Genomic DNA, 25639 nt, shown 5'->3' with positions numbered 1-25639 from the left:
TTTAATCATCAAAGGTTTAGTAACTATGAAGCAACACATTGATGTAATGTGTTCAGAGACACTGTTGGAACATTTGCAGTCATCTGTCTCAAACAAAACTAGAAAAAGCATCGAATTATGTGATTGTAATTAAGTTATGATTACCAGTGTTGAAAACCTGTCCCTGGCTTTCTGTTTTATCATTATCCACTGGAAGTGTCACCACTTCATCTATGCACCGTGAACGAGCTTCAGCCTCTGCATCTGAGGGAATGTCCTCTGTGAATTTAGAAATTAAAACATTGTGAGAGTCTTAAGTTTGCTTTTCTTTTTTTTCAGCATGCATTTCTGTTGCCAATGTACTGTCATTTCTTAAAATGATCTTTAAAAGATTTTAAAAACAATGTTATTTAGTTAAACTAGTTAATTACAACACATGTAATTCTAATTAGTACACCACTATCTTTAGACAAAGGGCTTCTGCTGCCAATTAAATTGCAAAATGCTAAATTCTGTAACCTTTTTAAAGGCTTAATCTCATCACAACATGAAATGGCATTTGGCAAACCTTGATCTATTTCAGTGCCTGGCTCAAAGTCAGGACTGCCTGCTTCAGCTTCAGGGTCATCGTCCTCTTCACAGGGCTCTGGGATCACAGGAGAAAATGAAGATAAGCAGAAGTCTAAAAAAAAAAATGCCAAGGTGTTGGTGGCACAAGATATCATTTAAAGCCAAATACTGAGTGCAAAAATATAAAGGACAAGCAAAGAACACATTAATCAAGCAGCTAACCAATGATGGTCTTGAGGGAAATTTAAAGTAAACACAATGAGTGTGCATGACAAAATTAAGAAATAAATGGCATTAGTAGGTAAACACATGCAAGTACCCATTTACAGTGTCAAATGGATTGCACTCAAAGTCAGCAGCTGTTGAGATGGGTTGGAATGAGGGTGAGTGAAGAACAAATGACACCAAACTACCAAAAATAAAAAAGACTTAGCAGAGACACCCCTTCCACACACCACAACTTTAGTCAGGAAATTATATTAATTATAGTTAATATTTGGATAAAAAACAATGTTCATTGTCAGCGACCATAATTTGAACCAAAGCTGAGATTTGGAGAGAAAGATTCAGAATGCTATGCAATCTTTTTTGGTCCATTTCTATCTTGCACAAATGTGACATGCTCAAGGCTGCTATACTCAAGGGTGTTGCGTGTGCTTTTGCTAAACCATGAAAATACTTAGAACGGTTTTTAGTTCTTTTTTTGAATTTGACCTCTCCGTGCCTTAGTGCTGTAGAGGCAAAATTGCCTTGCAATTTTGTCTCAACAAGCTTTTAGCATCCTCAGAAAATAAACTAAGAGTGTGCAACATCTTTTAACACTATGAACAATGGTTTTCACAGAATTTGTGCTAATGGATTGCATTTTTTGGGGCATTTCATAATATTTATAATGTATTTATAATAAAGAATGGTTAAAGGTATTATTCAGCCAAAAAAAAAACATAAAAACTCACCCTTGACATTTTCAGATTTTTATTATTCTGTTGAACACAAAGGCAGACATTTTGAAGAACGTTGGAAACCTGTATCAATTGACTTTCATAGTATTTGTTTTTCCTACTACAGAATTCAATGGTTCCAAGTTTTCAACATTCTTCCAAAAAATCTTCTTTTGTGTTCAACAGAACAAAACAGGTTTGTAACAAATTAAGAACTGTCATTTTTGGGTGAACTATACCTTTTAAGTATAAATATCAGATGCATGCATTAGTCAGTATGTGTTTGGATTAAGCTGAAAGATAATAATAGTTATCACACCAGATGCTGTCTCGTCTCCAGCATGCAGTAGTGTAAAACCGATTGCAGTGGTGTTAATCGTCCAATAGAATCGCCATGCACTGTGTGTGTTAGCTGCTAATATAAGTTATTGTATGTTCTTCCTCTCTACCTCCAGACATCGAGTCCAGCCAGGCTCTGACAGCCTCGTGACGTACGGATTTGTGGGAGGGGGCTACAATTAAACCAATGAAAAATGAGAATGGTAACAGGTACATGAGATGCACAGACACAACACAAAAATGCATACATACAATCATGAATCAATCAAAGAAATAAACAGAAGGAATGTGTACTTAGTCATGTCAAAATATGCACAATGTTGATAAAGACAAAGACACAATAAAATCGAGCAAATAACTGAAACAGAGAAAGTTCAACATATTGTCACAACAACACAGAGCGATGTATAAATGTGTTAAAGCAAGACAATAGATAGCAGAAAGCTTTAAAAGTGAGCAAAACACTATTGTGGATGAAAGAAAGAATGCAGAAGTCATCAAAGGAAGAGAAATGGACATTAAAAAAATGACCACACAAGCAAATTCACACGTAACAAACTCTTTAAAACCTGGCAACACTCATCTCAAGTGGTCAGACCAAAGGGAAGAGCCGTAAATGCTGGTTAGAACTTCACCATTTCTAAATTTCCAAACGTTAATACTTATTGTCATGTTAAAGGCCAATTAGTAAAGTATGCACTATATTAGTTAAAAAATAATTATATATATATATATATATATATATATATATATATATATATATATATATATATATATATATATATATATATATATATAATAGTAAAAACAAACAAAAAAAAACTGACGTGCTGACAGTAGGGTTGCACAATATTGCAAAATTATCGCTATATTATTATATAAACGCAATATACGTATCCCAGACATGTGCGATCAATTACATTTATTTTATGCATTGGTTGTTTATCTAAATTTGACCAATCAGATGGGGCCTTACTTTCTTCATCTCCACCTTCCTAAAATTTGCTATTCTGTTATTGGCTCAGGCGGCCCACAGGTGAACCCAGAGCTGAAGATAAACACTAATGGCGGCAATACAGCCAATCAGAGGTTTTCGTTTATTTATAGACTTAATTTTTGCACCCTTTTTGTCTTAATTAGAATTGATTAGATCTTAATATTTATTTTACCTGCTTATTGTAATATAATTAAATCAATTATTTAAAAATAAAGCTAAAAAAATGCTATTTTTCAAAATAACAAAACAAACAATATTGCATATTTTTTCAATATAGTGCAGCCCAAGCTGGTTGCAGTAAAAATATATATAATAATAATAATAATAATAATACATTTATGAACATATGAGATGCATGTAAAACCAGGTATAACCACCAGACCCTCTACAAAAAAGCCACAGGGCCCACAGTGTTTGTCTCCTCCACACAGTGTTACCTGTGGAGGAGGTGGGCTGTGTGAGCTGGGTGTTGAGCGAGGGCTGTGAGCCTAAGGGTGACACCGAGGGCATCTCCAACACCCCCTCAGCCTGATGGCTCTCCATCTGGATGTCCAGAGGGTCTACTGGATGAATGGCTTGCTGGATCTGCAGGTTCCTAGCTGGATGGTGGCATTACAGGGAGCCATTAAGGAGGCACGGTCATTTTGTAGGATTAATTGGCGAGTCCATTTGCACGTCAGGAACACATAATCCAATTGGTTTCAAAACCAAAAAGTCCCATTCACAAAAAAAAAAAAAAAAAAAAGTTTCCATTGGCAGCGATGTGAGCAGAGGGTGAGATAAGGCAGTCATAAAATGACCAGAAAGTGTAGAGGACAAAAAAGAGAAAGGGAACATATAGTTTAGAAAAGACTGTAAAGTGCAAAGTCAGTGAATACATTAGAAAAGTAGCATGCGAAGGCTTCAGCATAAATAACAGCATTTTTTAAAAAGCCCCAATCAGCTCTGCGGGTGCTTTCACACTTTGGTGTGGATATGATTACACCTGACGCCAGTGTTCAGTTCACTTAGCTACCATGAAACAGCAAAATGTGTCAGCTGGAAACTGAGGTATAAAAACTACTTAACTCTAGGTTTCGGTTTTATGCACATATCAAAATCAGGTCGATGCAATTTTAATTCTGACATTTTGTATACTTTAAATGCGCAGTAGGTGATTGCCTTTGAAAACATTTTTTGTTGTGCTGGTTGAAAGTCTCTTCACAGTCCAATAGTAATGATTAAAGTAAATAATCTACATGTGTCTATGCATTTTTATATTCTGGTTAAGGCATAAGACTAAAAAATGTTCATCCAATTTATTATTGTCAGGCAGACATCTCCCAAAATTCCGATAAGTAGCCCAAATTGTCTGTCAACAAATGCAGATTTGATCAATTGTGCACCTCTGTTCATGCAGATCTGCCGTAAGAGTAAGACGACACTATGGCTGAAGTATTTCTTTTAGTAATGTTATATTTTTAAACTATTTTAGTCATGCAAAGCTGATGTAGATTGTGTTGTGTTATGAATTTGTTATATGCCCAGAAGTGTTGTTTAGACATTGAAATCTTCAGAAGATTGATGTGACTATGTTCAGTTTCATAAGAGAACTTTTACAGTATAATAATGCAGATTTTTTTTTTTTACTTTAATAACAAAACATAAGTAAATAGTGATATTTCGCCTAGCCTGCTTTACTGAGGTGAAGTTAGTTTTATATTGACGTTGGCTCATTTTTAAACAATAACAACCTGTGACGTGCTCTCTATATTGTTTACCACTACTTTGAATATTCGCTCTGAAATAACATGCAAGTATGGCCTAGTAATAAGTGTAATTCCTGCACACCACTGGCCAACCACTAAGCATACAGTAGTTGCTTTAGGACATAGCACGTGAGTGAGTGAGACCAGTGATAATACAGTTTTTCATTCAGAATTGTGTTATTATAAAAGTACTATAAAACTTTTAACTGGTGAATGGCATGATCTAGTGGGTCTCTGTCATCTTTAACATGCGCCTTCGTGATTTCAGGAGACGTGACTTTGGATAGCAGGGGAGGGATTGTGTTTTAAACATAACCGGTTAACATTCAGACAGATCACCTACCGCACCTTTAACTTTATGCATCGTTGCTTATATTAGTTGCATTTTTACCCTAATATACAGTGCAAATGCTGCTCTTCTGTGTGTGTTAAAGGTTAAGTAGCCAGTCATTATTATTGTACCACAATTTATTTACCCTCATACCATTCCTACCCTCTGTGGCTTTCTTTATTCTTTGTAAGGTAAAAAATATTTTGGAGAAATGTCGCGTATTGTCACTACCATTCTTCAAAATATATTTACATTCACACAAAAAAGACATACAGGTTTGGAAAGACTTGATGGTGAGTAAATTATGTCTACAGTATCTTTGAGGGAAATTATTCTATTATGATATATAAAGCTATAACAGTAAAAACATTAATAATACAGAAAGCTTGTGTCTTGTTACCCAAATACAGCAGTAAATGGATAGTACTAGTATTAACATTGATAGTCATGTTAATGGCAGAAGCTCAGTGTTAGGCTGCAGAACAACACCAAGTGTGAAAACACCCTGAAAAATGTAATTCAAAACACCACAGTAGTGTGAATGCATGTTATTTCAACCTCAAACGACATTACGACAGAAAAATAGAGAGCAATAACTTATTTAATTCATGATAAATGCATCACATTACATCATGACATATTAAAGCTAAAATCAAAACAAAGAGGAAAGCAAACAGGCAAATTGAATTAGCTCGATATATATATTTGTAGTTATGGATGAAGTTAAACAAGGAATCGGTGTGTGCTAAAGCCAAACTCATCCACAGACATGGCTACCTTTAAAAACACTGACATCCTCTTCATTTGCCAGATTTTCCAGCCAAAGGCCTGACTGAAGCTCCCTCTCCCAGGGGAAATAGTCTCCCGCTGTCACCCCACACATTTACCCCAGCAAACACACACAGACACACACACATACATCCAACACAGACACACCACGATGGAAAGACGGAGCAGAGGATCAACAGACAAGTGACAGGCAAAGGATGGAAAAAGTTTGACAGTACAGAATGACACACAGAATCTCCAATAACATTCAGAGATGAGAGGATTTCGGAGGACTTTTATCAGCTGTTTCAGCTACAGTAAACTAGTTGATGTACTGTACAGTGCCATGGTAAAACGCATTAATTGAATGATTTTAAAAGGGACCTGTTATGCCTCATTTTACAAGATGTAAAATGAGTCTCTGATGTCCCTGAAGTGGCCGTCATGGTGGCACAGTGGGTAGCATGATCACCTCACAGCAAAAAACAACACTGGATCGAGTCCCGGCTGAGTCAGTTTGCATTTCCTTGTGGAGTTTGCATCCATGTTTGCGTGGGTTTCCTCCAAGTGCAGGTGAATTGGTAAGCTAAATTATCCGTATTGTATGTGTGTGAATGTAAGAGTGTGTGGGTGTTTCCCAATGTAGGGTTGCAGCTGGAAGGGCATGCACTGCGTAAAACATGTCCGTATCTGCTGAATAAGTTGCTGGTTCATTCCGCTGTGGTGACCGCTGATTAAAAAGGAGACTAAGCTGAAAAGAGAACAAGAGAACGAACGAAACGAAACCCATGCGAACACATGGACAACATGCAAACTCCACACAGAAACGCCAACTGACCCAGCCGAACAAACAAACGAACAAACAAATGAGTGAACAAACGAGTGAATAAACGATGACGCCTACTCCAGGGACATCAGAGACTTATTTTCCGTACGAACAAATTAACAAATGAAGGAACGAACAATGACGCCCACTCCAGGTACATCAGAGACTTATTTTACACACAAACAAATAAACGAACGATGACGCCTACTCCAGGGACATCAGAGACCTATTTTGTGAACAAACGAACAAACTTCGAAGCCCACTCCAGGGCTGACTTATTTTACAAATGAATGAACAAACAAGCAAACGATGACAGCCCACTCTAGGGACATCAGAGACTTTTTTGTGTACATACGAACGAACGAACAAACGAACGGACGATGGCGCCCACTCCAGAAACATCAAAGACTTATTTTGCATATGAGCAAACGAACAAATGAACGAACGAAGGAACAAACGATGACGCCCACTCCAGGGAAATCAGAGACTTATTTTAGCACAAATGAATAAACGAACGAACGAATGAACGAATGATGACACCTACCTCAGGGACATCAGAGGCTTATTTAAAAAAAAAAAAAAAAAAAAAAGAACGAACGATGATGCCCACTCCAGGGACATCAGAAACTTTTTTTGCATATGAACAAACAAACGAATGAAGGAACAAACGATAACGCCCACTCCAGGGACATCAGAGACTTATTTTAGCACGAATGAATAAACGAACGAACGAATGATGACACCTACTTCAGGGACATTAGAGACTTATTTTGAGAACAAACGAACGAACGATGACGCCCACTCCAGGGACATCAGTGACTTATTTTGCGTATGAACAAACAAACGAACGATGATGCCCATTCCAGGGACATCAGAGAATTATTTTGCATACGAATGAATGAACGATGACACCCACTCCAGGAATATCAGAGACTTATATACGTACAAATGAACAAACAAATGAATTAACAAACGATGACACCCACTCCAGCGACATCAGTGACTTATTTTGCACACGAACGAACGATGATGCCCATTCCAGGGACATCAGAGAATTATTTTGCATACGAATTATTGAACGATGACGCCCACTACAGGAATATCAGAGACTTATATACGTACAAAAGAACGAACGAATGAATTAACAAACGATGTCACCAACTCCAAGGACATCAGACTTATTTTGCATATGAACGAACAAATGAATGAACGAATAAATAAACAAATGAACAAATGAACGATAATGCCCACTTCAGGGACATCAGAGACTCATTTTACGTACGAATGAACGAACAAACCTGAAGTGAAATTTCAGGTCATTAGACAACACAAATATTTTTAGAACTCTTTCAATCTGCCCCATGAAGGCTTTAATCCAAATTGTGCTGTTTTGGTGACTGTCACTTTAAATTCAAATAAGATTGTGTTCCCAGCCCTTTTTTTTCAAAGGAGGACAGAAAACACAACAGAATGTTTAAGTTTACTTTTTTATAAAAAGATGCAAAACATCTAGTATAGTTAAACATTAAAATAGTACACCATCACACTGTACAGTCCGTGATTGTGACTGTTAGCTTTTATCAAGTAAAAAAAAGATAAATTTGTTTGAAAAAAAAAAAAATTAGCTAAAGAAAGTTGGAAAAGGTTCTTTTAATGGACGAGAAAATTAGGACACAGAAGGAAAAAGAAAACTAGCCAATTTGCCAGAGATGCCGTAAACGTGTGAAAATGCTAAAGGCTGAAAAGGCGAATAAAATAAGCACATTAGTATAAACAAGTTTAGAATTTCTCACTAATGAGATACATCAGCTGCCAAAAAAAAGAGAAGATATTTCAGGGGCTGAGGCTCTGGGGTTAGAGCAATCTCTCGGGAAATCTTTTGTCTTACATTTTTCATCAGAAAAAGTCTTACTCAAAGAGAAAATGTAATTCCGCAAGTTCTCTATGAATCGGAGACGGCACACAACCCTGGTGAACACATAATATCTAATCAGGGGAACTAGACGCCACATACATAAAGATGATATGAAGTGGACAGAGGAAATGAGACTCGGCAGAACAAACACATTACAGTCCTCCCAGTCCATTTAAATCATCTTCTAGAAAGAAAAAAGAACGTAAGCTACTTCTGAAATCAAATGAAGCGCCTTCAGACAGGCCATTCTGTGCAGGACATCTATTTTTTTCCCCTGTGTGGAGACACTTTGATCATCTTCACAAACACAGTAAAGGCACTGATGTAATGCTTACCTTCGCTCGATTCCTCTTCTTCCTCCTCATCTTCATCTTCCTCATCTTCCTCCTCTTCTTCATCCTCGTCCATCTCTCCATCACCGTCATGAAGGCCATCATCGTCAGCTCCTGGGTCGCTTTCTCCCTTTAACTTAGCATGGAGCTCTACTGCCTCCTTCCAGGGAACTCCACCCAGATCAGACGGACCGGCCGCCTCTGCATCTTCATCCTCTTCCTCCATGTCAGACTCAGAGCTGCTGTAGGAATGGAGGATGAGTGTGTTCAAAATGAAATAATGTCTCCTGGCTGCACTTCTTACTTAAAACAAACACTGTAGAAAGTCAAGTGAGTCTCCTATGCCAGCATATAGTACAGGAAAGGTATAGTATATGCTGATGTGGTACATTTTTGTTGCTGTTGTAGAAAACAGTTGCGTCGTTTTTTTAACAGTTGGGTCCTTTTAAATTGACTTAAAATAAATAAATAAATAAATCTTACTGTTAGAAATATTTACTTTTTGTTTAAGTGTTCTGATGTTACAAAAAGTTTACAAAAAATAAAATTTAATCATTTTGTATTGTATTTTAAGCATCTTTAGATATTTGCATGACAAAAGCATGGAGGAAGATGTTAAACAATAACATTTCCAAGGCCTCATTGCAAAAAGAAAAAAATGAGAAAACATACCTTTTTAAGGACTAAAGAAAATGTAATGCAATGACTGTATCATGATAATAGTGTTTCTAGTGTTTAACAAAGACCAAGGAAAAATATTATTCTACTAAATGGACTTGATTGTACTTTCATGTTGACTTCAGGCCTGCATTTTAAAAAATTTGATTCCAAGCCAGAACATTTGAAATTTGACATAGGTTAAACTAATAATAACAATATTAATAATACAATTTTTAACATGGTGTCCTAAATTAAAGTCACTTTTCTTGAACAAATTACCATACACCAAATTTAAATTCCGTTGAGCTTCTGCACTAAATAAAATATTTTCCAACTCATTTTTTATTATGCGGAACAAGAAAAACTTTGACTACTAAAGTGATACACAGCAGGCAAAAAAAAACAAAACTCTTTTTATAATTTCTGGTTATTTTAGCTTTATTTCTGTGTTTTTTTTAGTCTAAACTAACTTGACTAAACTAACTTAACATTCACATCATCAGTTTATGTCTGTTTTAAGACAATTATATTTATAAAAATATATCACAATTTATATTTAACTACATCTTAACAGTCCTAAAAATAAGCTTACTTATAACCTTATTTCTACATTTTTTTTTTATTTTAAGTTGAAAATTCCCAAAAGATTCTTTGTGAGATTCAGCCTCTATGACTGATACTAAAACCTCACTAAAACCTCTTAATAAAACCATTATAACATAACACATTTTGTCCATTTAATCCTAAGTAGCTCAAACTCACCATTAATTTTCCCCATTAACTTTAGAATTTCTGGTTATTTTAGCTTTATTTCTGTGTGTATGTTTTTTTTTCAGTCTAATATAAAGCCTTCAAAAAAAACACCTATGTCTGTAATTTTTAATATGTCTGTAATTTTTTATTACCAAACATACACCAAACTAAACAGTTTTATTCCTACCCTTTTTCTGAAGGGTTTTACATTGGCAAATTTCACACTGCTTCCACAAACCCCTTTCAGAAATTTTTTTTTTTTTTAATTTGTAAAAAAGTTGAAAAAAAATTAATAAAAATAACCATAAATTTTGAAACCAACTTCATACCATGTTTGGATTTTAGGTCAATAAATGTGTGCAAATTAGTGCCTATTTAAAGAAAAAAACATCTAACCTAGTTAAGGCTTTAAATGTCACTTTAAGCTGTATAGAAGTGTCCTGAAAATAAAATCTATTATTAAATATTAAATATTATATTAAATATTACTTATTTCTTATAAACAGAAATTGGAGAAAAAAATAAGCAGGGGTGCTAATAATTCAGGGGGGCTAATAATTCTGACTTCAACTGTATATTAACCACCAAGCACCACTAATGAACAAGCACTTTTAATTTGCACTGTATTATATACGGTAATGGGCTTGCATTATTAGAGATGAGGGCGATACCTGGATCCCTCCTCGATGTCGGTGGCTTTATCCAGCACACTGCTGAGGTTGTGCTCCGCCAATGTCTCCTCCGGCACCTCCTCCAGCTCCTCCTCCCTCATCATTGACAAACGATAGTTCTCCAGCTCGATCCTTTCCGGAGTCCCTTTCAGACGTTTGGCCACGCTGGGCTCCGTGACACCATTTACCTCAGTTTCTGTGGGGGACGAGAAAACAGAACGTCATTAATGTGAACATTAGATGTTAACAGGAGAGAGGGAGGGGCTTCATATTATTAGCATGTTGCTAATATTAATAATAACTTCTTAAAAGTTCATGGTTTAGTTTAGGACTGCAACTAACGATTATTTTATTAATCAATTAATCTGTTGATTATTTTTTCGATTAATCGATGAATCAGATAAAAAAAAAGAAAAGCATTCATTTCCAACCATTTATTAAAAAAAGCTCATCCCTGAGCGGTTATAATAATAATAATAATAATAAACTAAGTAGTTTTGTCCTGTTTTTATTCCAAATATCTAAATATTTATAAATCAAGAAACATACTAGAAAAATGAAATAGCATAAAAAATTATATCTTGTTTTCTGGAAAAAAAACACCTCAATATTAAGTGATTGTTTGCTTAAAACAAGTTAAATTATTTGTGAATTGGTTAAGAATAATAAACGTAATGAGATATAATCTCAAACGTTTTACCAGTTCACATAAACATGTAAGTGATCGTGATCTATAATGTGAGATGGTTGTTGCCATGTTTACTTGCGGCTGTGTGTTTGTCTCATTTATAAAAGCAGAAAACGCAGGATTCAGCATGTAAATTAGCTACTCCCCAAATACATGCAAGTAAGTGGCTGGTGAACACGGAGAAGAGTAGATTCAACTTTATAGTTACTTTCGCTATGTGTAATGTGTATCTGATATGAATAAAACGCATCAGTAAATTAATTATATTTGAATAAATTTTGTTTTACAAATTGTAAATGTATTGTTTTACTAGTGCGTGTGTGCATTTACATGTCTATGCATAAACATAAATTAAGCATTAGGCTGTTAAAACGCTGCATAATTGTGATAATATGACATGTCTTTTTCAGCAGGGTTAAGTTTTGTTTTAGGAAAAAAAAAAGCAGTTTTCCGATGGTCCCTTACTGGGAGCTCTCAACGCGAGCGCGAGCGTGAGCATGAGCTCTCTCTGGTTCAGTGCCAGAGACCGCGCCAAAAGTTTCTAAACTTTACAAAATAGCTAAAACAAGTCATGTGTGAGTTAACTCTCCTCACATTGGACAGAGTTTCACCGTTTATTTTGCAGAGTCCCGCACAGCTGTTGGTGGGTGGTGGTTTAGTGGTGTTTGACAGGATGCGCGCAACGTGTCTGAAGAGCGAGGAGGGATGCAGTGGGGAGGGGTGAGAAGGGTGCGCAACGTATTTGAGGACCGGGAGGGAGACGTGCGATTATCGGGAGATTATCACTCATTTGCGGGCATCCAGGAAGCTCTGTACATTTGCGGGAGACTCCTGAAACTTCCGGGAGACTTGGGATGTCTGGAATGACCTTCTACCCTTTTCATAATTCTCTCTTCATATAGCCGTATGCCTCTTACATACCCATAAAAACACTGTGATATAGCCGGGCTCAGATCGTATCGCTTTTTCACCACAATCGATCCGCTCCAGAGTTTGTTTCAATCAAGCCCAGACCGCCTCATTCAGGTGATCTCGATCGTTTTGGCGCGGATCCGAGCGCGATTGCTGGATTCACATATGCCAAACGAACCGTGCTAACTGGGCAAACGAGACAGGTTCCAAAACAAAAGTCTAGGTGTGAAAGAGTCTGTATCAGTGCGCGAGAGAGACCGTGTTCACTCCACTCCGAGCTGAACTAAATCGTTTTTTAATAATCAAACATCCCTGTGTCGCGCGACACTACAAATTGATTATGAAATTCACTGCCAACACTTTTAGTAATCAATTTATATCGATTTAACCGATTCGTTGTAGCAGCCCTAGTTTATTCAAAGCTAAAATATTAGATTTTATTTAGTAATTCTCCACCTAACCCACCTCCTGTTTTTGAGGCTAACAAAATTGCAGCATAGAGAGGTTAATTTCCACTCGGACAAATAAAACAAACACAGTCCAAAATAAATGGAGAATTCTCAACTTTTTATTTGCACAAGCAATATTTGTTCTTCACGATTTCACATGTATACTAGATCTATATATCTTGCTGTCAGTAAATACTCTTAAATAGATTTATTTAATAATATACTGTATAATAATATACACAAGTTATGGTCACCTTTCCTTTTTCCCTTCCTACAAAGCATCTCAGAACATAAATAAGCATGTATTTTCATTTTAATGTATTTTGTTTTATAAATGCGTATGCCTAATACGTCTTTTCTTAAAAATCCCAATATACTAATAAAGCCAGTGAGAACATTTTGTGCATGTAATTTAAGTAAAATAATTATGTGCATTTGAGTGGAAGTGATTAAGATGAAGCATGCAAAAACATCTATTATTATGAATTCTGACTAGTGCATTCGGAATGCACTAAATAAATAATATTCCTCAATATGGATTATGCAGTGGAAAACCCCATGAATAAAAGAGTGCGTCATGTTCAGCTGATGCATATGATTTATGATGCCAGACTCTACATATCTATGATCTCATATTAGCCAACTGCTAACGGAATGCTACAAGTAAAATACAATTTCATTTAACAAAACTAAAGTATTGTTTTAAGACAATCACATGTACATTATATTATATGTAAACATAGTACTGTGAATAAATAACTAAAATTATATATATTTAACTACATCTTAACAGTCCTAAAAATAAGCTTCATATTACTTTTTTTAATTTTGAGGTGAAAATTCCCAAAAGATTCAGCCTCTATGACCGATATTAAAACTTTTACTAAAACCTCTTAATAACTGTACTAAAATATACCTATTTTGGTCATATATTTAATCCTAAGTAGCTTAAACTGACCATTAATTTAGCAAAGCAAATCATTCTCAGTGAAACACACATGAAGTATGCCATGTGCGGTGATGTTAGTATGCAGAGGAGAGTTAGGAGATGAGCAAACACTGGGATAGATGCGCCAGGGTTGATGGAAGTATCACAGGCACAGATGCAAGCACTAGCGCAGCAACAAGCTGCTCTGATAGGACGGGGGAAAGGTAAAGCTTACAGAGTCCACCAATCACAAGCACTACATTCCAGAATCAGAAATTACAGTAACAAACTTAAAGGTACTAATGACAGGTCTACACAGTGGAAGGATAGAAAGGAGAGCAACAAAAACAGGCAAGAAATTAAGAATATTTAATACATGTGCAGGCAAAAAAGCATTTATTATTATTACAGTATCATACTTAATATGCTAACTTAAAAGGATAGATATACCAGAGAAATTATTATTAATTCAAAACTTAACGAGTATTTGTCAGATTGTTTTAATAAGATAATTTGAAAAATGTTGCAAACTGCTAGTATTAATTTTTCCTACTACGACTCAATTGAAGGAAGCTCACTCAGAAATAAACATTTACTCATTGAATGAACATATGACCATTTGTTTCAAAAAGATGTTTAGAAAAATGTTGCAAACTGGTAACCATCGACTTCCATAGTATTTATTTTTACTACTATTAATCAATGGCAGAAAAGCTTACTCAGAAATGAACATTTACTCACCACTGAATAAGCATTTGTTAGATTATTTCATTAAGATATTTCGAAAAAGGTTGCAAACTGGTAGCCATCTTCTATAATATATATATTTATTTATTACTATAAATCGATGGCAGGGAAGCTCACCCAGAAATGAACATTTACTCACCATTGAAAGAACATTTGACCACTTATTTTCAAAAAGATATTTCGAGAAATGTTGCAAACTGTTAACCATCGACTTCTATAATACATTTTTTTTTCTATTACGATGATAGAAAAGCTCACCCAGAAATAAACATTTATTCAAAACTGAATGAGCATTTGTCAGATTGTTTCAAAAAGATAATTCAAAACATTTTGTAAACTGGTAACCATCGACTTCCAAAGTATTTATTTTTCCTATTATGAATCAAAAGCAAGAAACTCACTCAGAAATGAGCATTTACTCAAAACTGAACGAGCATTTGTCAGATTGTTTCAAAGAGATTTCGAAAAATGCTGCAAACTCATGTTTACTACTATGAATCAATGGCAGGTGAGCTCACCCAGAAATGAACATTTACTTAAAACTGAATGAGCATTTGTCAGTTTGTTTTAATAAGATATTTCGGAAAATGTTGCAAACTGGTAACCATCGACTTCCATAATACTTATTTTCCTACTATGAACCAACGGCAGGAAAGCTCACTCAGAAATGAGCATTTACTCACCATTGAATGAGCGTTTGTCAGAATGTTTCAAAAAGATATTTTTAATAAAATGTTGTAAACTGGTAACCATCGACTTTCATAACACTTATTTGTCCTACTATGAATCGATGGCAGAAAAGCTCACCCAGAAATGAACATTTAGTCAAAATTGAATGAGCATTTGTTAGATTGTTTCAAAAAGATATTTTGAAAAATGTTGTAAAATGGTAGCCATCGACTTCCATAGTATTTATTTTCCTACTATGAATCAATAGCAGGAAAGCTCACTCAGAAATGACCATTTTATTATATGAATATTTGTCATATTGCTTCAAAAATATTTCGAAAAATGTTGCAAACTGGTAACCATCGACATCTATAGTATTTATTTTTCCTAATATGGATCAATAGCTACCCATTTCAACAGAAGAATCTTAGAAAGGTGGAAACGACAAGTAAATGATAACAGAATCTTTCTGATTGAACTATTTCCGAGCGAACTATCCCTTTGGGCAACTTCACACATTTCTAAATCTGTAAATATTTCATTAACAGTACACATTAACATGCTTTTTTGCCTGAATAAGTGACTTAAACCCAAAATAACCATTTGGATTAGTCTGCATCATTCAGAATTACATGAACACTACACATTCAGAAAAGGGTTGTGACATCAAGAATACACACACACACAAAAAAACAAGCACAATATCACTGGAAACTACAGCAAATGTGGGCTCAAGTGGCTAGATTAACTCAGGGGGCCATGCTAGAGAATATCGAGCAGGATTTTGAGAGTAAAGCAGGAGAGCAGATAGACGCAGTAGGCGAGGAGGAAAGGAGAATCTAAGGGGTTGTGTGCCACCTGGTGGCGGCTCCAAGACATGGCGCGCCGCAACGAGCGCAGGCTGCCCCCTACTCCTCGAGAGAGGCACAGGACGGGGCTTAAAGAGGAAAGGCGGGTACCTGAGGGCCGGCGCTCCGCAGGGGTCTGAGTGGTTATGGCTTGACCTGGGGCGTCCACTGTGTTGGGGGATACCGCCAACACCTGGGGCTCCTACGATATACATATACACAAATATACTTAAAGTATAAATAAATAATAAATAATAGGTGAAATAAACAGTGAAGTCTGAATCATTAGCCCTCCTAAATTATTGCCCTCGTATATTTTTTTCTTAATTTCTATTTTTATTTCAACACATTTCTAAAGAATGTTAGTTACAGCTCTCATCTCACTCAATTTACCCCCCTCTGAAATGTCATCAACCCCCCACCCTTCCCATGCATTCTTAAGTAAGTCCTAGATGAGTGGGCTTAACAAACCACCTGTATAAAAGACACCCTCTCATCTTTTTGACTCTTGCACCAGATTCCACACTTGCACTATAGACACTTTCTGAATCACTACATATCTCTTGGAAACATTGTGCATTTCAAATTGTGCTACATTCAGGTGAGTGGGCTTGACAAACCACCTGTAGAAACACTCTTCTTCTCTCTGATGCACCTGCCACCTTACTTAAACTCCATCTTACAAGAACTCAGTAATGAAAACAATGTGTACTATAAATGGACCACAATCATGTTGCACTGCTTGCACAATATTCTGCACAATATTGTTCAGTCTCATGTTAAAGTATTTGTATAGCCTGTCTTATGTGTATAGTTAAGTCTTGTGTATAGTTAAGCATCTTATGTGTATAGTTAAGTCTTATGTGTATAGTTAGGTATCTTATAGTACATGTTAGTTATGCATACGTCTTATTTCTTTATTTACGTCCAGTGTTGTGTTTGTATTTATGATTCATTTATGTAGTACTGTCCTGCGAGACCCAACATTTCGTTTCTATGTACGTCCACACATGTAGTGGAATGACAAATATGCTCGACTTGACTTGACTAAACATAATAGTTTTAATAACTGATAATTTAATAACTGATTTCTTTTATCTTTGCCATGATTATAATACATCATATTTTACTAGATATTATTCAAGGTACTAGTATTAGGATTAAAGTGCAATTTAAAAGCTTAATTAGGGATAATTAGGCAAGCCATTTGTTTGTTCTCTAGGTCTAGGCAATTGAAAAAATAGCTTAATGGGGCTAATAATATTAACTTCAAAATGGTTTTTAAAAATTATATAAATAGCTGAAATTTAACAAATAAGACTTTCAGCAGAAGAAAAAATATTATAAGAAATAATGTGAAAATGTCCTTGCTGTTAAACATCATTTGGCAAATATTTGAAAAAAATATCCACAAATAATTTTGACTTCAACTGTAAAGATACAAAATAATTCAGTACCTTGGCGTTTGCTGGAGCAGCAGCAGGTGCAGGCCGTTTTCTCTGTGCCACACCAGAGAGTCGGTAGCAGTAGTGTGGTTTACAATAAAACTTCCCTGCAAGAGAAGAGCAAAAAAATAAATAAATAAAAATTTCATTCCACTAGCATCACTTTCAAAGCCTAAAAAGAAGAAACCTCAAATAAGGCCAGTCATTATATGCAAAATAGTTAATTTTCTTGCGTATCTGTGGGAGGATTCCAAATGGCTTATAGCTAATGAAGAATGGTTGACCATGCAGAAAATGGTTCCTCTGTCTTAAACAACAATATCTCACTGTGCTGGTCACAAAACACATCTTATGACTGCAAACTAGTTTTTTTAAGAATTAAAGGGAAAGCTCAACTAAAAATGAAATTGTCATTTACTCATCCTTCACTTGTTCCAAACCTTTATGAGCTACTTTATATTCTGTTTTGCTAAGAAGATGTTTAGAAGAAAGGTAAAAACCTGCAACCATTGACTTTTATAGTAGGAAACAAATACTATGGAAGATGATGATTACAGGTTTCCAGTTTTCTTCAAAATATTTATTTTGTGTTTGAAACAAGTAAACGATGACTTTTCATTTTGTGGAGGGTGAATCTAAAGGGTGAATCTTAACAACTATTTAAAGAGACATCAAAATAAAAACAGCCATTCATAAAACAGCCTAAACTAATAAAAACTTTTTTTAATTTAAAATATTTTAAATACAAAAAACAATGACACTTGGAGGCTATTTGCTAGATTTTTGTCACATTTACAACTTTATTACAATTGTCAATATGCTATTAAAGCGATAAATCCAAATATGACCTCTTAAAGTTAGATGTATATAGTCCATAAGTCTTAAATACACTTCGGCCCAATCCCAATTCCATTATTGTACCCCTCCTCTACACTTTGGCCCTTGAAACAGAGTGTGAAGGGGAAGTGCTTCAAAGTTTATCCCTAAAAAATGAGACACCACTGCAACACCTGCACACGACATCATATGTCATCGCGATCTCTTGCTTCTTATGAGATCAGACGACGGCGACTGCTGTAGTCATTCCATATTTTGGTATTTGTTTTCAGGAAATCACTGAAGGCAACAATATCAGGTTATAATAACAATATCATGTGGCAATAAGCTTGTAACTGTACTGTGCATTTACACAGTGGCCATATTCATCTGTTAACACACGAAAATACTATTAACATTATACCAGACACTTTAAAAAGCTATTTGCCAGCCACTCGACTTTTCTGACAGGGTATACGAGTGCTAGACGTTAAAGTATGTTGTGGGACTTCTATACAGAAGTTATTTTTAGAGATTATAAATAGTGAAATGTTGCTTTTTTTATTTTAGCGTTTTTTTTAAACATAAAGGTAAAACACGAACAACGTTATGAATTTATTAAAACATGCTTATTTGTGTTAAAAATTCATAATAATGATAAAAATATACTAATTTGTACATCTCCTCACTTCCATGTGCAGCCACGTTGCTGTTGTAGATGGTGTATTCTGGGAAATGTTTTGTACCCCTTGGTTTTGAGTATGGCCCTGAGGGCTATCCAGCACTTCCCCTTCGCCCTATGCCTTCAAGCAAAAGAGAATTGGAAAACCCCTACTCCTTCAAGTGAACAAGCAAAATGAGGGGTATGGGTAAGGGCAGGGGTTTTCAAAGTGTGAGGCGCGCCTCTCCTGGGGGGCGCCAGAGCATGTCAGGGGAGGCGTGGGAAAAAATATTATATAATAAAAATATAATTATTAAGTTTAATTATTATATGTATTTTTTGTTATTTTTAAACATTTTAATTAAACAAAGCTAAAAGAAAATAATACGTCAAAAATAAGAAAACCTTTTTTACCCAGAAGGCCATAGCTGTGAATTTGCTTGTTTGGCAAGCCCGCCAAGTCTCCACTTCACTTCCTAATCTGCAATTGCCTATTTGAATATCACACTAACTGAACAAAAAAAAAAAAAAAAAAAAAAAAAAAAAATTACTAACACTTCCCTTCTTAGACTTTACAGACCTGAAACTTGCCTTTAGTACTTATTCATTGTTGCTCTTAGTTGTGTAAATTGCTTCCTTGTCCTCATTTGTAAGTCGCTTTGGATAAAAGCGTCTGCTAAATGACTAAATGTAAATGTAAATGTAAATGCAATAGAGGTATTTGTCTGCTAATACAATGGATCGGTTTCTGAGACCCCCCGATTCAAAGGCTTCAAGTTCAGGGCTTAAACCCAAAAGACGACGATATGGTGATCAGTATTTGAGTTGAGGATTTAAGTGGACAGGACCAGCTGATGAACCACGACCTTTATGTGTGGTTTGTCAAGATAATTTGGCTAATGACAGCATGAGACCCGCTAAACTTCGGCGACACCTTGAAACCAAGCATGATGAGGTAGCAGGAAAACCTCCAGAATTTTTGTGTGTGTGTGAGGCCCACTGTCTTAGACTTTGAAAAACCCTGGGTAAGGGGAAGGGCTGGGTATAGAATTGGGATTGGGCCTTGTAGTATAAAATTAACTACTTTTAAAGTCTCATCTGTCAACATGACACTGGTGATTATGCAAACACATTTATAATCTTTATAATTACGTTCTTTCTCAACATGCTGCTTCCTCTCATTTTTGTTGTCTATTTATTTTGCTCTCAGCAGTCTGCACAACACATGAAATGTTCTTTATTAAGTGTGTCTCTGCAAAGACATCTGTGCCCAATTATACTACTATACAAAGGCCAAGTGCAATATCTATGCAAACACTTAAAATAAACTGAATTCCTTTATAGGGGACCTATTATGACCCTTTTACAAGATGTAAAAGAAGTCTTTGATGTGTCTGGAGTGTGTATGTGAAGTTTCAACTCAAAATACCAAACAGATAATTTTCCATAACTCTTTGAAACTTCCCCCTTATAGATGTTGATCCAAATTGTGCCGTTTTGGTGACTGCTGCTTTAAATTCAAATGAGATTGTGCTCCCAGTTCTCTTTTCAAAAGAGGGTGGAGCTAAAAATGGCAGATTCAAAACAGGCAAATGTCAACAACAAAAAAAGTGGCTCAGAAGATAGTAGTCTACTGAGATTATGGTGTTCATTTTTGAATCCTAAACTCCACAAACTCGTCTTTGGCTCAAGCATATGGCGTGAAAATTCTTATTGCAGACAGCTGCTTCTCACTCAGGGCTGTCTATGGTAGGGAGAGATCATCACTAATGGGCAATGACAAGTACAAAGGGAACTGTTTCAGCAGACTGTTTTTATTAAGTGTGATTGTAAAAAACATAGAATTAATGAATTTTTATCTTCAGAGGTTGTTTAAACCCCTTGTAAAAGTGATCTTTGCATAATAGGTCCCCTTTAATGTTTTTACACCAGCTTGAGTTTTGTAATTACTGCTGTTTTGACACTTTTTTTCTGGAACAGAGCAAAAGCTGAAACAGGAGACTGTCACGGGACTGAATAGATGTCACAAAACTTATTCTAGGCTTTAACTCATTTTAACAAACGCGTAGTTACTGCACTTTGTCTTTGTAAAGCAGCATAGTGACTTTTTCCCCACCCTGTATAATGTATATAGGTCTTTAAAAGCAATCACAAACAAAATTGTGTATGTTAATTTTGGGTTGGATCTAAATTTCGTACCGTCTTCAACATCGAAGGCATATGAGGACAGGCGGAGGGTTGTGCCGCAGTAGTCGCACTTGAAGCAGCTGCGATGGAAAAACTTTCCTTCAGCGCTGAGACGCTCCATCACATAGACCCGTTTACGGCAGAAGAAACACACATCGCTGCCACCGATGTTCTGAGGGAACTCCTTTCGAAAGGAACCCTGCAGAGAGAGAGACAGAGAAGTGAGTCAAAATCAAGTATTTTAAAAATCAGATTGTTAAACGCACAGAAATCTGCCAAGAGAAACTCCTATCCACCAAGACCCTAGGTTGGTATATGGCAGAGCGAATGGTTTTATATGAATAATTCTGAAATGATAATGATCAAATATCTGCAATCCAACACAATTGAGTGCAATAGATTACATTTAGGAACAATAAGTGAAACAACTAACGAAGCAATGAACAGACCGACGGACAGAACTACTGACAGGTGGACGAACCGAATGACCACCAGGCAGGCGGACCGAACGAAACAACAAATTAAACAACGAATATGTCATTAACGAATGGTTGACCGACTGACCGTCCGAAGGACTGAATGTACGAATGAAACAATGAACAAAACAACTACTGAACAAACCAAAGAAAGAAAACAACGAACAAAACAAAACAACGAATGAATGAAACAATGAACATTGAATGAAACAATGAACGAACGAACATTGAATGAAACAATGACCGAAACAACGAATGAACAAACAAAACAAAAAGCAAATGAAACAACGAATGAACGAACCAACGAACGATTAAATAAAATAACATTAAAATCTTTTTTATTGTACATTTTTTCAATTATTCAGATAAATTAAAACGTATAAAGTAAATTATTTTAAAATAAATACATAAAAAATATATTATTAATAATAAAATATAAAAAAATATTAAAATAAACTAAAAATGTTTTAAAAACATCCAAAATATTTCAATTAACAATAAAAAACAATTTTTAAAATTATAATTTGAGTATATTTAATATTTAATCTGAGTAAATCAACACAGTTGGGTAACGCACAACAGAAATGTAAAGAAAGAAAAGAAAATCCAGTTGAAAGTTTCTTCTGTCTCTCTAACGCCCTATTCACACGGGGCTTCAGCGTCAACGCTTGACAGAGGGCGTGTCTGAAGTTGGGGCTGAAACGATCGTCATAGAAGCGTCAGCCAATGAAATTCAGTTAGCAATAGGCCACTGTCTGAGCTGGTGTATTTGCATACAACGATCTGATTGGCTGACGCTTCCGTCGGGGCTTGAAAAGTTGAGCTGGTCCCAACTTCTGCAGCGAGGAACGCTTCTGAAGCGGCGCCGACGGATCCACAATGCAGTTCGGCAACGCCTGACGTCACCCATTCAAAGTGAATGGGAAGCGTTGACGCTGACGCCCCGTGTGAATAGGGCGTAAAGAATTGACTTGATCCCTGGCCAATCAATCAGTACATACTTTTTCAGCACTGATAAATTGGCTTTTTCATCAGATAAACGTACCAGTGCAGACAAACCTATATAGATGAAACCTTATATAAACCTTTGTTCTTGTAGGTGTTATTCTTATCCAATAGTTGATGCCTCTGTAGTATCTTGTTCCAATTAACAATGCACTGAATCATTCATGACATACACGTCTTGATATCCAGTTCTAAAAGTAAGCCATGCACCAGGACAAAATGTGCTCTCAGATGTACGGCAACATAACAACACTCAGAATTCTTACCAAATCCCTTTTCTCAAGCATGGGTCTGGGGTCGTCCTTAGCCTGAAGCTGATTGGCTATTTGCTCAGCCAATGAGCTCACACCCCCTGTGTACATCTTTACACAGTGCTACGGGTGGTGAAAAGAACAAGAGTTTGATGAAGATTGAGATAATGAATGCATTTGAAAAACCATAAAGAATCAGAAATGTACAAAATAAAGGTAAAATTAGATATTGTTTGGTTATTTGTGCAGATGACAGAAGGCACGCGGTGTAATTCAGCTCAAAAGCAATTAAAAGTTCTAAATGAGAACAAAGAATAAAAGCTGTGAGATACTAAAAAAAGGAAAATTGTTAATTGAATACAGTGACTTATAATTACCTAAATGTAAAACAGTGGTTTGCAAAACAAACTGCTGTTTGGAGGATTGAGGTCAGAAAGATTGTTTTAAGGATATGTGCAATTCAGGAGAAGTCGTGGTAAAGATATGAATAATGCATCAATTTGTCTTTGAAGTATAAATGCTATACTTTTAAACTCTGTTCGTCAAAAAATGTTTAACGCTTGAAGTAAAAATAAAATATTCATAAAATAAAATATTAAAAATAAAATAAAAATAAACTATTTTTAAAAAGTAAATTAAGTAAATTGAAATGAAATCAAAATCAAATTTAAGTTAAAATAAAAAATGATGAAATAGAAATAAAAATAAATAAAATAAAAAATTTAAAGTAAATTAACTAAATTAATAAAAGTAAATTAAAATTAAATAAATTGAACTAAAACTGAAAAAACAAACTAGGGAAATTGAAATGAAATTTAAACCCAACAAAATTTAAATAATTTAAAAAATGTAAAATTTAAATAAAATAAAATGAAAAATAGAAACGAAAATAAATACAATAAAAAACTTAAAATAAAATAAAACATAAATTTAAATACATTTAAATTAAAAAAATAGAACTAAAACTAAAAAAAAAATTAAGTTGAAATTAAATCGAATCTATTTAAAGTTGAAATTTAAATACATAAAGATAAAATACACTTAAATAAAATAAAAAAGAAAAAGAAATGGAAAGAAAAATAAATATTATAATTTAAAAAAACTAAATACGTTTAACTAAAACTGAAATTAAATTAAAGTAAATTTAAATCAAATTGAAATCAAATAAAATGTAATTAAGGTAAAATAAAAAATCAATAAAAAAATCAATAAAATAAAATTCTAAATTAAATCGAAATAAATAAAAATAAATTAAAATTAAATAAATTAAAATAAAACTGAAATAAAATTAAATGAAAGTAAATTGAAATGAAATTGAAATAAAATGTCATTAAAATAAAAATAAATAAATGAAAAAATAAATAAATAATAATAATAATAATAATAAGTACAATTCATTTAAACTATATTAAATGAATTTACAAATTTCAAATTGAAAAAAATTTAAATGAAATAAAATTTTAATGAAATGAAAATTAATTAAAATAAAAATGAACAAATATATAATTATATAAACAATTCAATATTTATAAATATTAATAATTATTATCACTGCTGCAATATATATCAATTGAGTAGCAAATCAACATTATTAAAATGGTTTCTGAAGAAACACATAACACTAAAGACTTGAGAAATGTCTTATTAAATCGAAATAAATAGCAAGTAAAAATCAGTATTACAAACCTCAAACTTTTTAAAGGCGTCTAGATGAGTATATGTGTTTTAGCACAATATTGTACATCTCAATATTCTTGCATGGTTATTCATATATGAAACAAGGCACAGGGTGTAATTCAACCAGCAAACTTGATGCTCAAACGTATCACCAATACCTCCCAAAGTAAACAATCATAATTTTATTAAAGCATGTTGATTTTGATTAACAATATCAATGCACTAAGACCACTCAGATTAGTTTCCAAGAAAAAGCTTTCATGCACCTTATTAATAATAATAATAATAATAAACAAATCACATGATCAAATTTTACAGCCATGTTACATGTGTGGCATTTTTTAGTTGTATTTCAATATTGATGGCTTCACACGCTGATACACACATCGGGTTATAACAGGTGAGGATTGAAAAAAGAAGCCTTAGTCAAAGGGTTTTCTCCAGCATGAGTAAGTGTGTTTGAAAGTGTTACAGAAACCCATCCGTGCACACAAACATCTCCAGAACACACACAGCAGTCATTAAATGCATCGTTGCTACCTGCCGGAAAGAGCTGGGGGAATGCAGAGGACTAGCAGAGCTCACATCACGAGCCCTGGACCACTGCTCTGTCAACAACAGTGACGACTTTTTCTTAGACTTTGAAAGATGAAAGACACAGATAGAAGGGGTGAGAAACGAGTAAAAGCAAGATGACAGAGACACAGCAGGCAGACAGACAGAAAGAAAATTAAAAATTGACAGTCTATAAAGTAATACTAAAGGTTAAATAAGAGTTAACCTCCATCTACAGCCCTTGTGATATGCTCTTGGCTACAAAAAAAAAAAAAAAAACTAAACAAAAGAATAGCACTTCAAATTGAAAGTGGTCAAGCAAACAATACTTTTATCATCCCTAACTTTAATATTATTAAAAGTGTTATTTTTACGGTTATACAATTATTATTATTATTATTATTGATATAACAATAACTTTAATAATAAGCATTATAATAATAATAGTAGTAGTAGTAGTAGTAGTAGTAGTAGTAATAATAATAATAAGTTATT

The 25639-nt window shown here is 34.6% G+C and overlaps 1 protein-coding gene across 50 annotated transcripts in view; it reads right to left on the bottom strand.

The window, feature by feature from the left end:
* Positions 1 to 25639, bottom strand: part of mical3a (microtubule associated monooxygenase, calponin and LIM domain containing 3a) — a 153664-nt gene that overhangs the window by 36127 nt on the left and 91898 nt on the right. For 15 of the 50 annotated variants that reach the window (XM_087291780.1, XM_087291788.1, XM_087291779.1 and 12 more), the window contains 12 exons: positions 25130 to 25228; positions 22928 to 23035; positions 21193 to 21379; positions 17529 to 17623; positions 16183 to 16273; positions 10831 to 11026; positions 8750 to 8988; positions 5683 to 5772; positions 3264 to 3425; positions 1940 to 2002; positions 548 to 625; positions 145 to 258 (listed from right to left, as the gene is read on the bottom strand). In XM_087291780.1, the coding sequence (XP_087147906.1) occupies positions 145 to 258; positions 548 to 625; positions 1940 to 2002; positions 3264 to 3425; positions 5683 to 5772; positions 8750 to 8988; positions 10831 to 11026; positions 16183 to 16273; positions 17529 to 17623; positions 21193 to 21379; positions 22928 to 23035; positions 25130 to 25228 (1522 nt within the window). The remainder of the gene's footprint in view (positions 1 to 144; positions 259 to 547; positions 626 to 1939; positions 2003 to 3263; positions 3426 to 5682; positions 5773 to 8749; positions 8989 to 10830; positions 11027 to 16182; positions 16274 to 17528; positions 17624 to 21192; positions 21380 to 22927; positions 23036 to 25129; positions 25229 to 25639) is intronic. The other 35 variants (XM_087291824.1, XM_087291809.1, XM_087291808.1 and 32 more) reach the window with 15 other exon arrangements.

Source organism: Danio rerio, chromosome 18, assembly GCF_052040795.2.
Source record: "Danio rerio strain M-AB ecotype USA chromosome 18, GRCz13ab, whole genome shotgun sequence".
In the NCBI taxonomy this organism is placed as follows: Eukaryota; Metazoa; Chordata; class Actinopteri; order Cypriniformes; family Danionidae; genus Danio; species Danio rerio.
The sequence above is the reverse complement of the archived record's forward strand: the minus strand, read 5'-3'. Positions and strand labels throughout refer to the sequence as shown.